General features: G+C 40.9%; 1 protein-coding gene across 2 annotated transcripts in view; it reads left to right on the top strand.

The window, feature by feature from the left end:
- GYS2 (glycogen synthase 2) overlaps positions 1-16,960 on the top strand; it is a 41,442-nt gene that overhangs the window by 1,411 nt on the left and 23,071 nt on the right. For both annotated transcript variants that reach the window (XM_074539207.1, XM_005492723.4), the window contains exons 3-5: positions 7,581-7,762; positions 10,291-10,482; positions 10,941-11,126. In XM_074539207.1, coding sequence (XP_074395308.1) covers positions 7,581-7,762; positions 10,291-10,482; positions 10,941-11,126 — 560 coding nt within the window. The remainder of the gene's footprint in view (positions 1-7,580; positions 7,763-10,290; positions 10,483-10,940; positions 11,127-16,960) is intronic.

The following is a 16,960-nucleotide window of genomic DNA, read 5'->3' as shown; positions in this document are numbered from 1 at the left end:
CCTGGCAGATAAACAGAGTTTAATCAGGAGAGGGGATCTGTAAACTGTTAAGAATTTAACTTTAAAGAGGAAATGTGTGTGAGAGGAACAGGCAGTACTGGGGTTTATCCCCATGGGGAAACTCAAATTACTGTTCTGTGATAATTTCTGCTGGTTTACATTGCTTTTTTAGGGTGGTGATCCTTATCAATACCTAGAGGTGAGACAGAGTAGATTTGGCTGTTTGAATCACTGTGGGCTTGTTTTTCAGTAGCTTCAGCCAAGCTTTTAGAGTTAAATTACAAAGGCCACAACTTGGAGCATGCAGCATTCACTTTTGCAGTGTGCTTAATAAGTAAGGCTCTGGCAAGCAGATGGCAGCAGAAATCTAGGAAATTCAGGAGTTCTCACTGACTTCTCTGAACTCCACAGCATGCATATTTCCTGAGTCATCTGGACCCAGTGGTTGTAGATATCATACACGATTTTTAAGAGAAGATAACCCAATTAGATTTTCCCAGAGCATGTACAAAATGTAGTGAATCATTTAATCATCCATAGAGCTCTGTCTGACTTCACTGGAGCCAAATCAACTGACACAGCTAAAATTTACCATTCACACATTTTATGAGAGAATTAATATTAATAAAGTGAGTTTTATTCAGCGTGTTTAAAAATAAGGTTCCTTTGCTTACACCACTTTCCAAGCCCATATATTCAGACAGGGCTGAAGGAACATGGAATGGAAAGCAATTTCTTCATTAGAATCTGACCTTCTGCAAAGCTTCCATTAATCAAGCTCAACTAGAAACATCTGTGCAAAATATATTATATTTTAATTTATTATAATTTTATAATGCTTTTTCAGCCTATTTTTCTGGTAAATTCTTGATACTGAGAGTTTGGGGGTTTTTTTTCTATATCTCCCAGGCAATTGAATGTCTAAGTCACGTGGTGAGAACTGTTCCTTGGTGACCTAACTTTTATAAACAGTTCTGGGAAAATGTTACAGCACTGTGAGAGAGAGTAGACAGCAAAATACAGGGAGAGTCATTACAGAAGATATCCAAGCTTAGGAAATAACAGCTTGTAATGTATATTTCCTAGCTCCTTTAGCAAGAGGAATTGTTTGTTTGATGAAATAAACTGACCACACAGAGATTTAGCTCTATTGCATGTTTTAGTGTTTGTGCTGCTGCACATGTTCCTAACATAGAGGGCAAGATAAACATTTTCGGGATTTATTGCCTGAGAAGTTAATTTTGAGCATTTAACGTGAAGGTTTCTGTCTTCCTTTCTGGCGATGCAAAGGTATGTCAGAGGAGCTCAGGCTGAAGTTGGTTTGCATTTCTGAGGTGATGTAAAGCTGCTTCTGCCCACAGGAGCAAGTCCCAGTCTTCATTTTGGTGCATCACCAGGTGCTTGGGTACGTTTCCTCCTTGGCCAGTGCTGCTTCTTAATAATCCCTCCATTTCTCTCGTGGCACTGACAGTCAGGCTGAATTGTCCTCTTTCCGTGAGGAAGGTGATGGCAGAGCTCACAGGTGGATATCCATCCCCACACCCTGTAACCAATGACCTTTACAGGAGCAGAGCTGAACCTCTTCAGAGCCAGGGATGGCAAGGAAGTCCTGCAAATCAGAGAATATCTGATTCCGTAGAGGGGGAGCAAGCATTCCATGGCATTTCCCTGATGGTGCTGGTTGTTACTGAGGCATGAGGTGCAGCTGTAGGGAAGAAGATGGTTGCATGAACTCAGGGCTCAAAGATCTACAAGTATCCATTATTTCCAGAGTCTCATCTCTTCTTTGTCAGCAGCTGGAACAGGGGAGTTTTCTCTCCTTTTGTTTTAAGAAGGGATAATTTAAAAAGTGCTCTAACAAGGAAGAGTTTCTACTTCTCCATGTTTCCTTTTTGTATTTTCTGTCCTGGCTTCAGCCTGTGCTAAGTTGCATCCTCTGACACAAAACCTTGGCCTCTCAGTTACACCTCTCACTCTACTCTGTCTGAGCAAGCAAAAGTAAGGTAGCTGAAGGAGAAAATGGGAAATTAAAAAGGCTCATCTGCCAATGTCACTCTCCCTCACCATTCCTCCAAGTCATGAGAGGGAACTTGCCACCTAAAACAAAAACAATATTGAAATCCTCTGGTATTGAAAGTCCTCTGCCAAAGAAATAAGAAATTAGTAGGTTTTTTTGTGTGATTTCCCTCACTTTAGTTGGCTTTTCACTGATAGGCCAAACCATAAGTGAAGTGGATCTACAGTGTTTCTGTGGCAGAAGGGGAAAAATGCAGGCAGTGAAGGGCCCCAGTCCATTGCAGTGCCACAAATCTGGTGATAATTGTGGGGGAAATCAGTATTTTTAACTCTCTTTCTCTCCTGGCCATCATGCTCTAGTAAAACAAGGTCTGGTCATACAAGTGTGGAAAAAAGGAGTGGTTTCTTTCCTCAATAGCATGAAGACTATTAAAAGCTTTAAGTACAGGAGCACAAAAGAAGTGGCTACCAAGCTATGAAGATTTTGGGCCTGGGTTGTCCGTGGTGGGATTTCTGACACACTGGTTAGAAGGGCTGAGAATGTTCAAGATCCACCTTTTTCTCTAGAACGATGTCTTGAAAATAATTCCAGTGATATTTAGATTAGTATCCCTTGCTGTACCACTCACAGTTTTTAGATAGAAAGTAGAAGAATGCTTAAAAATGCTGGGCAAACAGCCAGCTTGTGTCATCATTCAGCTGTGAACAGCTTAGCTCAAGAGTCACTGGTAGATGAATCTCAAATATTTTTATTCCATCCCCATTGGAATGGAGACTGTGCTAAAAACAAAGCTTGTTTCAGCTCTCCCTGGAGCAAAGATCTCAGTTCAGCTTCTCTGGTGAAAACTGGACTCTTGGAAATGAAATCCTGAATCCACTGAAGTCAGTAGGACCAGCATTTTCCCTCCTCTGTGTCTTCCCATGATGAAACTTCCTTGGGAGAAGGTGATTACTGTAATTTGTGACACAGCTGAAGTAACACCCTTTGGGGAGTGGGGATGTGCTGGCATAAACTTGGCATAAGCACAGCCTCAGAGCTCTGTGCGTTTATAGAGTGGGCTGGAATATCAATGTCAAATCAATTCCAAGTGAAATCCTGTGCACTGGGGATGATGCACACAGAAATAGCTTCTCAATTGTGGACATCTGTCATAAGTTTCAATGGTTCAGTATTATTTCAGAATATGTTTGGAATGTCAGAATTTCAGAGAATGTGGAAATCTGTCTTCTGAGGAGTCCTGGCCACAAACATAGCCCAAAAACCACAGGAAATATATCTGTTGGCTGAAGATGCTGGTTGTTTTCCACCTGACACATTTCACAGCCTGATTTTCAGACAATCTATCAATCAGATTCCAATGAAATGTTAGAAACAAGTTCGATCCAAATTTTTATCACAGCTGTGCAGATCAAAGACACATTCTGAGGAGAATGGTGAAACAATTGATGTGAGAGTGGTTGTGGCAGTTTGTCCCGAGCCTGGGCTGGCGCTGCTCCCATGGATCCTGTGGCTCTCATGGTTCTCAGGGAGGCTTTAATGCCTCCAGAGTGGCCTGGTCAGGACACAGCAGAGAAGCTGCAGAGCCCTGGAATCATCCTGGTGCTCTCTCTGTGTACCACAGGTGTGTGGGAAAGGATCAGTGACAATCTCCGCTTACCTCTGTCTCACTTCCACAGTTCACTTCCTATTTCTCTCCCTCATTTTTGGTTTCTGGTGCTCCTTCATTCTGCCCTTCTGCAGTGTGGGGTGGGTAGGAGGACAAGCTCTAACTGCTGCTTGGATTTTAAATATATGAAAGAAATAATGCAGCAGGACTTGAAACAAGGAAAAGAGAAAATGCTGGAGTGATGCAGAGAACGCTTTTAGACAAATTCTAGTAGTGTTAACATAGGTAAAAAGGTTTAGACTTTTAAAATAATTCTGTGAAATTTTTTGAGATAGTATTTTGATTTCATCTTCTGTTTTTAAAGATGCTAGTAAAAAGATGTCAAACTTCCCTTAAATTAACAAAATCCTTCTTTTCCAAATATCTAAGCTCCCCTTTTTGTGCCAGTTTTTTTCCTTTAAAAAGAAAAAAAAAAGAGGAAGAATGAAAAGGAGATAGATGGGGGAAAGATTTTTTGTTGATTTCCTTTTAAAGTTGATTTCATTTACTGGTGGAAAGGTTAAAAGCATGTTTTAAAAAGAAATAATAAAAATATATTTATTTCAAAATGTTTTAAAATGACTAAAACTTAATATATTTTGAATAAAGCATTTTGTTAAATATCAGAATATTAAACTGTTCCTGTATCAACATTTTACAGCTAATTCCCCTTGTCTGTGATATTCCAAACCAGTTATCTTGTTCTGCTGCTCTATCAGTTTCTAATTTTGTCATTTCTTGTTTGTTTTAACCCTGTTTCAAAGTACAAAATTTCAGAGGCAGCATGGAGAAACTTGCAACATTTTGGTATATCCCTGTTTTTTGGAAAGGTTTTCTGTTTATAGTATGACCTAAAACATTGTATTAGACAAGAAAAAGAAGGCTTACCAAATTGTTGAAGCAATTTGAGAATTCTGTGAGCTGAACATTTAAACCCTTACTCTGCTACTCAGTAGGATATTTAATGTTTTGCTTACTGGCACAGGTATTTCCAGGGAATTCAAAGCAACTGAGCATATAGAAACTACCTCCTAAAAGATATATAATGTGTTCCTGGAGTTTGCTGTGGAGAAGTGTAATTTCAAAACTCAATGCATTATTCTAGACATTGCTCTGTTCTTCTCAAGATGTCTTTTTTAAGTTATACCCAACACTTCCTACATACATAGTTTCACTTGCAGTTTCCCTCTGCTGTCAGTTAAACCTTATGCACAAACATGCTTTGTGAGTCATATTTCCACAGTAACCGGGAAGACAAAAGCAGGTTTGGGGGCCAGGTAGCACTGCTTTTATCACAGTTAACTTCTGAGGAGTTTTAACAGCCTGTAAAATGTACTCCTTGGATTTTATCATAAGTACTTTTTAGTGCATTTCAGGCAAATCAGTGCCCTGAAATATTTTTTACCTTGCTGTGCAACAGATTGTGACAGCAGAGCACAGCACACTCTCCATTCTTTCCCCCATAAGAGGCCTTCCATACATCTTTGGCCCTTTAGGACACACAGGGATCCTAAGGATAACCTTGTGAAAAGAAACACTCAGATGCTGGCTGTGTGAAACAAAGATCCAGGCTCTGCCCTGCCCTTGAGCTGCAGATTCCCCATTTCCCTTCAAATCCATGGATGTGGAAAATCAGCTACGTTGCCAATCCCAGCGTTGAGCCCTTTGCAGTGTGGAAGAGGCTGATCCACACTCCTAGGATGGGGGAAGGAGCTTTGCTTCACTCTAGGCATATACAGCTTTATCGTGGTATTTAGTGTCTTTCATCTCGCAAGTCATGTTTTCTCTTTTTCCTGGATCACCCGGCTGCTCTGCACTGAAATCTTTCCTCATTCTAAGCTCTGTATCCCTGCCAATTCAAACCAGCCAGTTTCATGACTAAGATTTCTATCAAGTCTCATATTTATCTTATTTTGGATTGAGGCCTCTTATGCTCCTATGATGAATTTACCACCCCATAAAAACAGAGGTATCATCGTAACTATTGCTTTTTAGGGTCAATGTTCTGATTTGTCTCATATAATTAAAATTTTATGTTTATCTGGATCCAAGCTATTCAAATAGACTATCTCAGCTTGAGAAGAGGAACTTGGAGGGAAAATACAGTGTTATTTATCTAAGATTGCTCTAAATCCCTGTCCAAAGCAGCCATGGAAGATTATGATGACTATAAATTAGTTTCTTAAGCTTTCTGGTCCTGCTGAAGGGGAGAATAATAGTGTTGTGCATAGGCTTCCTTCTGCAATTCCATGGCTACATGATGTGAAACTCTTGAACTGACAGTTTGATTTAGGAACAGACATCTGTAAGATTCTTGTCTTCTTAGGTCTTGAATTATTAAGGGTAAAAATTTATTGTACTAATTCTACTTAGCAAGCTGGTAGATTGAAACAGCATTTTTTTTTCCTCTTTGTAAATACCTAGAATCCTGAGACATGAAAATATTGAGACCAGAGGCCCTTTGAGCCTTCAAAACAAATGGGATATTTGTAGAGAAAAGGCATTTAAGTGAACAATTTATTTTCTAGGAGCATAATTGAAACTGTAGCTCTGTCATTTGGCTTCCCAGGGCTGCAAGATAGCAGGCTTTGCAGAAGGCTTTCTGTGTTTGTCAGGGGATGCAGTTTAATTAATCTGGGAACTAATCTCCCAAAGTGCTGAGCAACTTCAACTGCCATATTGTACATAACAGTGGCAGATTTTTAAGGAGAATTAGGTAACTTCTCAAGGTTTTTAATTGTATTGGATATGGTGCACTGGCACCTCTGGTTATCCCAATAGCTTTAAAAGGGTGAGCCTAGGATGCCAGCTCTCAATCCCTGGCAGCTTTCAGTGCTGGCTCCATAGGTAATTTTGATGTCACTGCTGGAAGCTGGAGCACCACCTCCATCCCCAGAGTGCTGCCAATATTTCCAAAGCTTCAGCATTCAGTGGAGGGGAAAAAATTTATGTAGGAGTGCAAATCCCTTCTGTAGTGTTCCTTTTGCTCTTTGTACCTGTTGTGCTCCCTCTCTCCCACCTTGCTGGAGCTATGCTCATTGTCTCTGGTGTGCAGCAGCTGCTTGGCCTCAGGTTTTCCTTTCCCTCACCATCCTGCTCCCTTGCTGGATTCAAGCCTGCCCTATTGCTCTTCTGACTTGGTGGTGGTGCACTTCCACTGCCTGGCACCCTGGGCACTGTAGCAAAGAGGTTTGCCCTGCCAGTGTGTGAATTCCAGGGCTGGCTATGGCCAACTCTGAGCAAGAGCAGCTAAGGGACTCTTGCACACCGTGTGCAGGACTGGATAGATCTGTGTTGACTTAGCAAGGGATGCTGCTGGATTCTCTTACACATTTGAATGCTGCATTTGCCTTTAAAGCGGACATTATTTTGGTGAAAGATGCTACAGACTTTATGTAGTCAGTGTAGGCTACATTCCCTCCGACTTTAACTAAACTCTTCGAGGCTGTTAATGGAACAAAACTCCTTATGCTTTGAGAATATTGGGTTAAGTTCATTTTTATAGGCACCAGTCAATGAAATCCATCAGTTTCTCAAATTCTCTTTGTGATTTGTGATTTGTGTCAAATAAGCTCGGTTCTTACCATGTGATGAAAAATAGGTTTGAAAATTATAACTGAGGCAATAAAACAAAAGCAGAAGGGTGTGCTTGGGATGCAGCAGAATCAAGATCAGACATGGGAGAGTGGAAGTATGAGGCCCAGGATTTCAATCCCCCAGCTGAACAGGGAAGCTCTGATACCATTTAAGGGACTGAACTTCTATTTATTTGATTGAGGCTGGTTTCACGTAAAGCCTACATATGTGAAGGGATTTAACTAGCAGTGTATCTGATCCACGGATGGGTTGGAGCTTAGTACAGAGATCTGTAGCCTGTACCCCTTTCTAATTTTTGTTTTTTGTGATCTTCTTTTGCAGTGGGAGGCATTTACACTGTGATCCAGACAAAAGCCAAAACTACAGCAGATGAATGGGGTGAAAACTATTTCCTGATTGGCCCCTATTTTGAGCAGAATGTGAAGACTCAGGTGGAATTCACTGAACCTCCAAACCCTGCAGTTAAGAAGGCAATGGACACCATGAAAAGCCAAGGGTGTCAGGTAAATCAGATGTGTTGCTGCTTCCCAGGGCAACAAATCTGACTCTGAGGAGATTAAAGTTTGGGTTAATGCTCTTGTCGTTCCACTTGACACAGCAGTCCTGGTCAATGTCACAATGGGAAAGGCTTGGAATCCACTGTTAGAACCGCAGAGTCAATTCATTAAAGGTTATTTTTGAGGAGGAACCAGTTCATCCAATTATGGGTTTTAACAGTCATTTATCTGCAAGGCTGCTTAACTGGATTAATGACTTATTTATCTGGTCTCTAAGTACGGTGAGATTTTAGTACATATAACATGACCTTACTTTGTGCCCTTATTTCACATTCTTGCATGGGAGTGAGAAGAGCATTCCATTAGCCCTCAGATTTTCTAATGTAGCATAAAAATATTGAAATGAAAACCAGAAAAGACTTGAGAAAAGCACTGAGGTGACAAAGGATCCACTTCCTCACTTCAGTGCAACCAGCTGTCAGTTCCCTGAGAAGAGAGGTATACCACAACACAAGAAGTGGATTTTCTCTTTTTCCAACATGATTTTTAACCAGTGTTTTCTGTGTGATCTCATAGCCTTTCTGAGGCTCAGTTTCTCCAACAATGAAGTTGGAATACACTTCTTCTTATAAAGGTTATCTGCTAAAAGAAATACATTTTCTGCTGTGTTGATGGGAAGTTATTAAGCTGCAAGCAGCTTTGGTTACCTGAAAATGGGTGGAAGGTAACTCATGCTAAATTTGACCTCCTTTCTTTAAGTCCTTATCAGAGATGTAGAACTTGCCTGTGTTCTGGCTCAGTGTTGAGTCCCTCAGAGATGCCAGTTTGCAGGAGGAAAAATTGTCTGCTCCTACTGTGTGCTGAACAGATGTGGAGAGCATCAGAGGCAGCAGCAGGGAAGGATTCTTACTGTTGCTGAGGGGATTGACACACTTCAGTGTAGAAATTCCTGAAGTTCTTGCATTGTCACTAGCTGTGGCACTGGCAATGTGTTGTCTGCCTCTGTAAGAGCAGTTGTGCTGTTCTTAGGATCTAGTGCCCTGTTATGCAGGTGTCTTTTGTTGGATGAGTATGTGCCACAGCTTGGGAGTGTCAGGGACACCGACATGGTGCTTGAATTGTACAGGCTCAAACTGAAAGGTCCAATCTGCCATTTCTTATCTTTATCAGATTTTCACAGGTCATTGATCAAGTTTTCTGTGTTGCCTCTGTAACACTCCTGTGTCTGGAAAACAGCTAAAGACTTCTGGGGCAAATTGATTGCATTATGTTGTTCCAGCAATGCATCCAATTTAATCAGCCACCTCTGCCAGCCCAACACGTGCATGGTGCTGCTGAAGTATTCATATACAGCAGCAAATCTGTCCCAGGGATGTCAAATATAGCTTTGATCTCCAATAATGACGCTCTTGTTTCCAGGAGCTGCACTTATCCTATTAACATTTATGTCTGGGTTTTGCTTATGCATCACAATGGATGGTTTTAAACCAGGGGACCTAGGAATGCTTCCAGACTTCTCAGGTCAGGTGTGTTTCTTGCCACAACCTGACCCTGTATTTAGATGAAGTCTGGGTTCTCTGCTTTTTAACCTCATTTTCCTGAATAGCAAATCTGAACAGTCTGAAATAAATACATGAGGAGCAAAAAGGAGCCAACCTGCCTTTGTTATGCCTTGTACTTTTTGTGAAAACAGGCCAAAAGCTTTTATCTTATTTGTTTTCAAGACCTGACCTCTCTTCAGCTCATTGCAGCGTCAGGGCTGGGTTCAACCCCTGAGGTCCCAGCTGTTTTGATGGCAGATTTAATGTGAAATTATTTGGCTTTGCAGACTGTAGTGTGGGCCCAGCTGGGTTGGGCAAGCCAGTGCAGGCAGTGAAGTTGTGAATACTCTTAGAAATGTTTAATTATACCAATGGAGACAAAGCAAGAAAGCTGCATTTTTAGCCTGATGTGATTTTAGGTGTTGAGATTTATTGATCTTCCACTTCTGATTGATCCTTCCACTCTTCCAAATGGAATTGGAATCCTTTCCCTCTGTGCTGCTTGGAAAGAAGGAAGAAATGTCATGGTAGATACAGGCACCAAGCATCAGTCCTACAAAACCTCTTCTCAGTAATCTAGCATACATAGCAAAAGGCTGGAGACAAATATGAGTGAAAAAAAATGAAAATTTTAAAATAAGGACAGAACTGGCTCAGATACTTCAATAAGAAGACCTCATTATTCAAGCAAGTGTAGTCTTCCTAACCTTTTTTTTTTTTTCTTTCACAGAAAAGAAGTTACTATTGCAATGAAAATCTAAAAGGAAAGACTTAAAAATAAAATGTTCCTAAAGGTTATAGTTTCCTTTGCTTCAGTATTACTCTATGTATTTTGCAAAGAAAACTGCAAGTCCTGGGTTGTAGGACTGTGAATACACATTGTTTGTGTGAAATACTTCAGATGTGATGGATGAAGATTGTTGTGCTAACTGGCCTTTACACTCACTTTAACCTTTTCTTTCTATCCTTCTTATCCTTTCCTCTTTTCCATAGGTCTTTTTTGGAAGATGGCTGATAGAGGGCAGCCCTTATGTCTTACTGTTTGATATAGGATCAGCAGCTTGGAACCTGGACAAGTGGAAAGGTGAATTTTGGGAAGTCAGCAACATAGGGATCCCTTTTCATGACCGAGAAGCCAATGATGCTGTGATTTTTGGATCATTAACAGCCTGGTTTTTGAAAGAGGTACAGTTTTTAAATCTAGAGATTTGTAGACCAAAACTACTTGGGATGTGGTTCCTATTCTCCAGTTTGAAAACCAAGATTTTTAGGAAGTTGATCTCAACGTAAATCAAATTTATATTTAAAACTTAAATGTTGACTGGTCATTCAACTATATTTTTCCAGAAGAAGGGTAGTGGGGCTGCCCAGTGTGGAGTCTGAGTGACTGTGCTTGCCAGAGCCCTCTGACACTCTAGAAAGAGGTCTGTTCTGAGGAGCTAGAGAGGCACACATTTTTCTTGGGTTAAGGATTAGAGCTGATGGAAATCAAGGCACAGGTCCTCTTAAAATTGTACTGTTTTGTCACAAGAAGGAAAGCAAGCTTTCAAAAGGCTTCACCAAAAAAAGAAAAAGAAAAGTTCTCTGGGGCTGGCATGATGGACATGATAATGTATGTTTCATGTATTTCTTTTTATTTTCAGCTTTCCTGTCAGTTTGATGACAAGCCCAATATAATTGCCCACTTCCACGAGTGGCAGGCAGGAGTGGGTTTAATCCTGTCTCGATCACAGAAACTTCCCGTCGCCACAATTTTTACTACCCATGCAACTCTGCTTGGCAGATACTTGTGTGCAGCCAATATTGACTTTTACAACAATCTGGACCAAGTAAGAGACATTTTTCTCATTCTTCTCTGTTTATTTAGTTAATTGTCTACCAGCTCCCTTTCTGTTTATGGTGTTACACTATTTATTGTATTTTCTGGCTTGTGTGCTTGCTTATGACTGACCCATAGCTGGTTGTTGATTCCAGAGCATGAGAATCAACATTTTTAAGATCATGAAGTGTCCAGGCATGAGTGCCTTTGTGTCATCTGACAGGTCTGAAAGCTCAGTGGAAACTAGTAAAACCTATTCAGCTCTAGCCAACATCTGACCTTTCAGGTGTGGCCTCACAAAAGTCTTTCTTAATGTAACACAGTAGAGGAAATAACCAATAGCCCTCCTCTTGTGAAAAATACCCCAGAATTGCAGTGGATCATGGTTGCTTTGCCTTTTTTTTCCCCCAGCCTGCTTCTTAATTTTTACAAACCATAGTGAGTCCTAATTTCAAGCATTTCAGGTGAGGCCTAATTTGTAACTGGCAAATGTAGAAGTACTTTCTGAGTTCAAAAGACTCACATGTGTTTCTTGGAATGTGTGTAAACTGTCTGTTGGATTTGATTTTCACTGTTCTCTTTCCACTCAAAGCATAACACAAAACAATGTTTCAAGTACCCAAATGTTTTTCGCACCGCCCTCATCAGGGTGCTTTGCCTGATCTGGGATTTCTCATATGGTCACAGACAAACCTGAATTCAAGAGGTTTTTCCATTCCAGCACTTAGTGAAGGTAGAGGTACATAAAAGAACCACATTGTTCATGCACTTCTTGGCTAAAAACAGTGAAGAAAATTACATAGTTGGTAATTTTCAGTTGGATGTTGGAAGCTTGACTTGTTGGGGACCTGTGTCTTCCAAAGACAAAGCCTAAGCAGTTTTATATTGCTGGCCTGACTCAGAAACAGGGAATCATGGAATGGTTTGGGGGTTTTTTTTGGTAAACATAATCTCACTCTGACCCTGCCATGGGCAGGGACACCTCCCACTATCCCAGGTTGCTCGGATCCCATCCAACCTGGCCTTGGACACTTCCAGGGATGGGATACCCACAGCTGCTCTGGGCAACCTGTGCCAGGGCCTCAGCACCCTCACAGGGAAGGATTTCTCCCTCATATCCAATCTAAACGTGCTCTCTGTCATTCTGAAGCCATTCCCCCTTGTCCTGTCACTCCAAGCCCTTGTAAATCATCTCTCCTAGACTCCTAAGTTCGTTATGGTGTTAGGTGCATTAATAAGGCAGCATGAACAGCACAGTCCTGCTGTGTAGGAGTCCAGACAGTCCTGCTCACTCATAGTCTCTCTGTGTGTATAATACAGAATGGTTTGTTTTGATTCTGGTTAATTGAGGGAGCTGCAAGCAGTTTGGAAAATAGTCCTTTTTTTTCTCAAAGCAACTGGGTTTTTTTCTCTTCATGAATACTTTTGGGGGCCTCACCCTTGTCTATGTACTCAAAAGGTACTATAATGATCTTACATCTGACTAAACCTGCAGACCTTAATATATTTATAAACTAGTCACAGTATTAATATAATTTTTTTCTGTCCACACATGACATGAACATCTTTATGTGTGAAAGCACTGTCCATCCTTCAAAGCCTCACAAATTCCATTGGTGGCCATCAGCTATGTCACAAATACAGAAATGTCTATTCAGATTTTATTCTAAGAATATGTGGAAAGAAACATAAGTATCAATTTCAAATATCATTCTAAATGGCTGTAAATAATATTTAAGGGAAGGAAATTGTGGACTTCTAGGCTGTAATGCTTTATACCCTCTGTGAGTTGACAATTAAAGGTACTAATAGAGGAAATTATGTCAAGCTGTTATAACATTGTTTAATATTTCTATAGGATGCTAAAACTCTTCCTGGAAAATTTAACTATCTTAGTGAGGGTTTCTTTGGCTGTGAAAAAGTCACCTTGGCCCAAAAGTCAGTTGAGACACAAGAGCTTGATCTTGAATACTACAATTAAATAACAGCTAGATCTTCAGACATATTCTTGTTGTTGCCTTCTGGCAGCAAACTATTTAGGTCAAGCAAGCAATTTCCTTAGTGAAGAAGATTCTTTAGGGCTTCCTTCACCCCCTCCCACCCCAAAAATAGCTGGGTTTCCTGTTTCGGTGCTATTGCATAAATGTTTTCCTTTGAAGTATGATTAAGTTCTCACGTTTGACCGGTGTTTCACAGCTAGAACACAGTTCCCACCAGGCAGCAGCTGCCAGGATGTGTTGTGCCAGACGTCACAGAAAAATGGCTGCAGCACAGCATGAAAGCGTGCGGCCTTGTTGTGCCTGACGCAATCAGGCGTGTACAGCTCATACAGAGAAAAGAGGAAACCTCATGTCTTTGTTTCGAGCCCACAACACAGTCCACAAAGTGCTGAGTTAGGATGCCTGGTAGGCAGTTCTGCACTGCCCACACAGTGCAGGACTCTCCCACTGCACTGTCAAACCATCCCCATAGATAACCAGGAGTAGAAGATGCAAGACCAGGGGAGTCCTGAGCTGTGGGCTACCAAAACTCCCTGTTCCATGAGCTGAGGGCGCATGTCAGCCTGTAATCTGTAAGAGGACATTTTCTGGGGCGCTGCAAACCCAGTCAGCCTAGTAGAGGGAAGCTGTGGATGGCTGGAAGATGGGAGGGTGCTATATGGATGTAAAACTGTAATGTTGTGTGAGTCCTGACCTCCTCCTGGGCCATCTGCTCTTTCCCTCAGAGATGGGATCCTGGTTCTTAGGCAGTATTACAGCTTAGCAATGGACATGGCACTCAGGGCTGTGCTTTCATTTCCAAGGTGGTGATTGGTCAAAGGTTGGACTCCCTGATCTTAGAGGTCTTTTCCAACCTTAATGATTCTGTGGTTAAGATTTGAGCTTATACAATTCTTATATTCTTAGAGTTTAAATTCAGTTTGTCTGGGCTGGCTGGAATTTACCTGCCTCTGTTCCAGCGAGAACCTGGGTGTTAAACTCTTAGCAGGTGCTCAGGAGCACAGTGGGCACCAGACGTAACACTGTTGTGTTACTATTTAGTGCATATTTTAGTACCTAGATTCATATTTAATTCACTCTCATCCTGGAGAAAGGAAGGGAGGGAAAACCAAAAGAAAAAAATGGGGTGACGTACAGTAACTGACAGTGTCTTTATTTTTATTTACTTTTAATTATTTGAAGAACCCTGGGTGCATTACTGGGCCAGGGACTGCTCACTAAACCTATGGGTTATTGAACTCTTCCAAACTCACACTGCCTAATTTCAATATCAAGCAGGGCTTTTTATGAGTTTAATTCCCAAAGGAAGTTTAAGAACTTTTGTATATCTAAATAGTCCAGCCAATAGGGCATTTTCCCATTGTCTCCATGTCCAGTGCAGCTTTTACATTGGTGTGTGAAATTATGTTTGTTGCCAAGATACCTAAACCAAAATTGCTAAAAGGTAGGAATTTCTGTGAAAAAAAATCTCTGGGTCTGTGGAGCCTTTCTCTCTTCAGGAGGAATTGGCTTCTCAGTTGAAGATTAACATTCTCAATCTGTTATTGTTTTCCCCATTGTTTGAGGGGACTGATTAAGTTATTTGCTTGTTTTGCATGGGGATTTTTTTGTATCCTAGAGTTTTAAATAAACCAGCACCTTTCATAAATTGACTGAGACACCAATGATCTAAACAAGTTCCTAGGTGAATAGACAGCAGATTTTGGAAAATTATTTAACCTGGAGAGGTCATAATCTGAAATTATTTTTGGGACCACTGGCCTGGCATCATGAAGAGATTTGTGTGGTTCAGCCTCTGATGCTTCTTACTGAAAAACTACTTTGAGTTTAATGGGAAAAGGAGAAGGAAAAAAAGGTCAGTCATGGTCTTTGTTGCCTTTTTCCTTAGGTTGCCCTGCTGATGTGCAACACTTCTGTTTAGAACTTGGAACATTTTCATTCAGCTCATGCAGGTGCAGCTGAGTCCTGTTTGCAAAGTGGTGGAAAATCCTGTCCCAAGAAGTCTAAAAGGAAAAGTACTAAAAATCCCAATGAAAATGAATAGTCAAGAGCTTTTCTGCTGACAGTGTCTCACTCCACTTAGTGCTGTACTGTCCAGTTTGTCACTGAGCTCACTGTTACACAAAGCTAATCCACTTTGTCAACAGAACAGCTGATGGAAATCTGATTTAAGCCAGGAAGTGTAAATTTCATTCTCTTTTGGCCTGGCAGAGCCATACCAGAATGAAAGCTCTCTTTACATAAGGCAACAGTCAATTGGAGGTAAATTTGATGTTAGCTAGATTTTAAGGGAGTGGTTCTTACCTAATTTAGACAGCAGCAGCCAGTGAGTTTATGCTGGAAGCAAAAATGTTTCCATTCAGTCACTTAGGAATTTGAACTTCAAACCAGTCTCTGACTGTTCCTTGGTCCTGCAGAATCACTTTGAACTTGAGTGTACCACTCTTTTAAAAGACCAAGAAAGATTATTTTGTTCTCTGTCTAAAATCCTCAGGCATCAAACCTGTACCTTTTATTTGAATTACAAAATATTTAAAGTGATTTTATTCACTCTTGAGGTAAAGTTTAAATGGTGAGGGTATTAAATGGTGAGTCTGTATTATTCCTGCAAAGGTGTCATAATGTTTTATTTAGGAAAATTACATATATTAATTCCAGTTTGAATTTGTATTGGTTTAACTTCTGTTGGTTTTCACCATCCTTTTTTTTTCATTAGGAGACCATAGGCTAATATCATTATCTAGAGATTCTTTGTAGACTGTGACAAATAATTTGTCTTTCTTTCAGACAAGGATTTAGATGGCTAATATAGTCCTTCCTCTTTTTCCACTCTCAAGTGATTCTTGTGTTTTGGAAATACTTTGCAATTCATCTTTATAATTTTGAAGTAGGAATGGCTGATTTGGATTTACTACTTCAGTGACTGTTTCCAGATGCTTAATATTCTCTTCTTTTTCACTCAGAGTTCAGAATGTCATGCTGGGAGGCTCAGTGATTACCTGCTGTGCCTCCTAACGTTGAATTTTGAGAGATCAATGGGATGTTATGCTTATTACATGGATCCATAGAAAATGAACCAAAGAATCCACAGAAATTAACCAAAATTTTCCCTCAGAATTGCACTGCAGCAAATGCAAATTTTACTCCAAAGCATTGCACCTGTGGAACAACTTTTGCTTTGAAATCAGAGTGGCCTTCTAAAGGAGTTATTTCCCCTTCTAATCCTTGCCCTCTTGTAAATTCTAATAATCTGCTTGCTTTCCACTGGTCAGGGAAGGAGAGGATCCTCCAATAAATGTATAGGAAAGTAGATATTGAAGCTGTTGGCCTTTAAATATCACTGAAATGGTTGGACCAAAGGACCTTAAGAGCTTTTTCTACCCTAAAGGGTTCTGTAAACAGTTCATCTGACTTAGGTTTTTTTTTTTTTCTCTTGATGCAGCTGTGATCTGCAGCATAGCCAGTGTTCCCATTTGCTGAACACAGCAAACAAACAAAAGCAGGCGTGACGCACTTGGGAATCTCGCTTTGCTCTGGCTGAGCACGAGGGGTTTGGGGCAGAGTTCACAGGCGCCTGAGCTGGGCTGGGCACAGAGCAGGGCTCAGGGCTGAGCAGGAGCTTTGGCTGGGGGTGAGGAGCTGCCCAGGTGTCCTGCTGGTTTCAGCATGTTGTCCCATGCCCCACAGTGCCTCTGACTCTGGAGATTGTCAGAGCAGGCTCAGCTTTGCACAGGACTAGCTGGGTTAAATGAGTCACCTGCACTGTCTCATCAATTAATTTTCATTTAACCTGCCCTTCAACTTGGCTAAGGCTCTTTTCTGAAGTTGCTTGTCTAGCCTGCTC

Source organism: Zonotrichia albicollis, chromosome 4 (assembly GCF_047830755.1).
Source record: "Zonotrichia albicollis isolate bZonAlb1 chromosome 4, bZonAlb1.hap1, whole genome shotgun sequence".
NCBI classification, from domain to species: domain Eukaryota; kingdom Metazoa; phylum Chordata; class Aves; order Passeriformes; family Passerellidae; genus Zonotrichia; species Zonotrichia albicollis.
The sequence above is the reverse complement of the archived record's forward strand: the minus strand, read 5'-3'. Positions and strand labels throughout refer to the sequence as shown.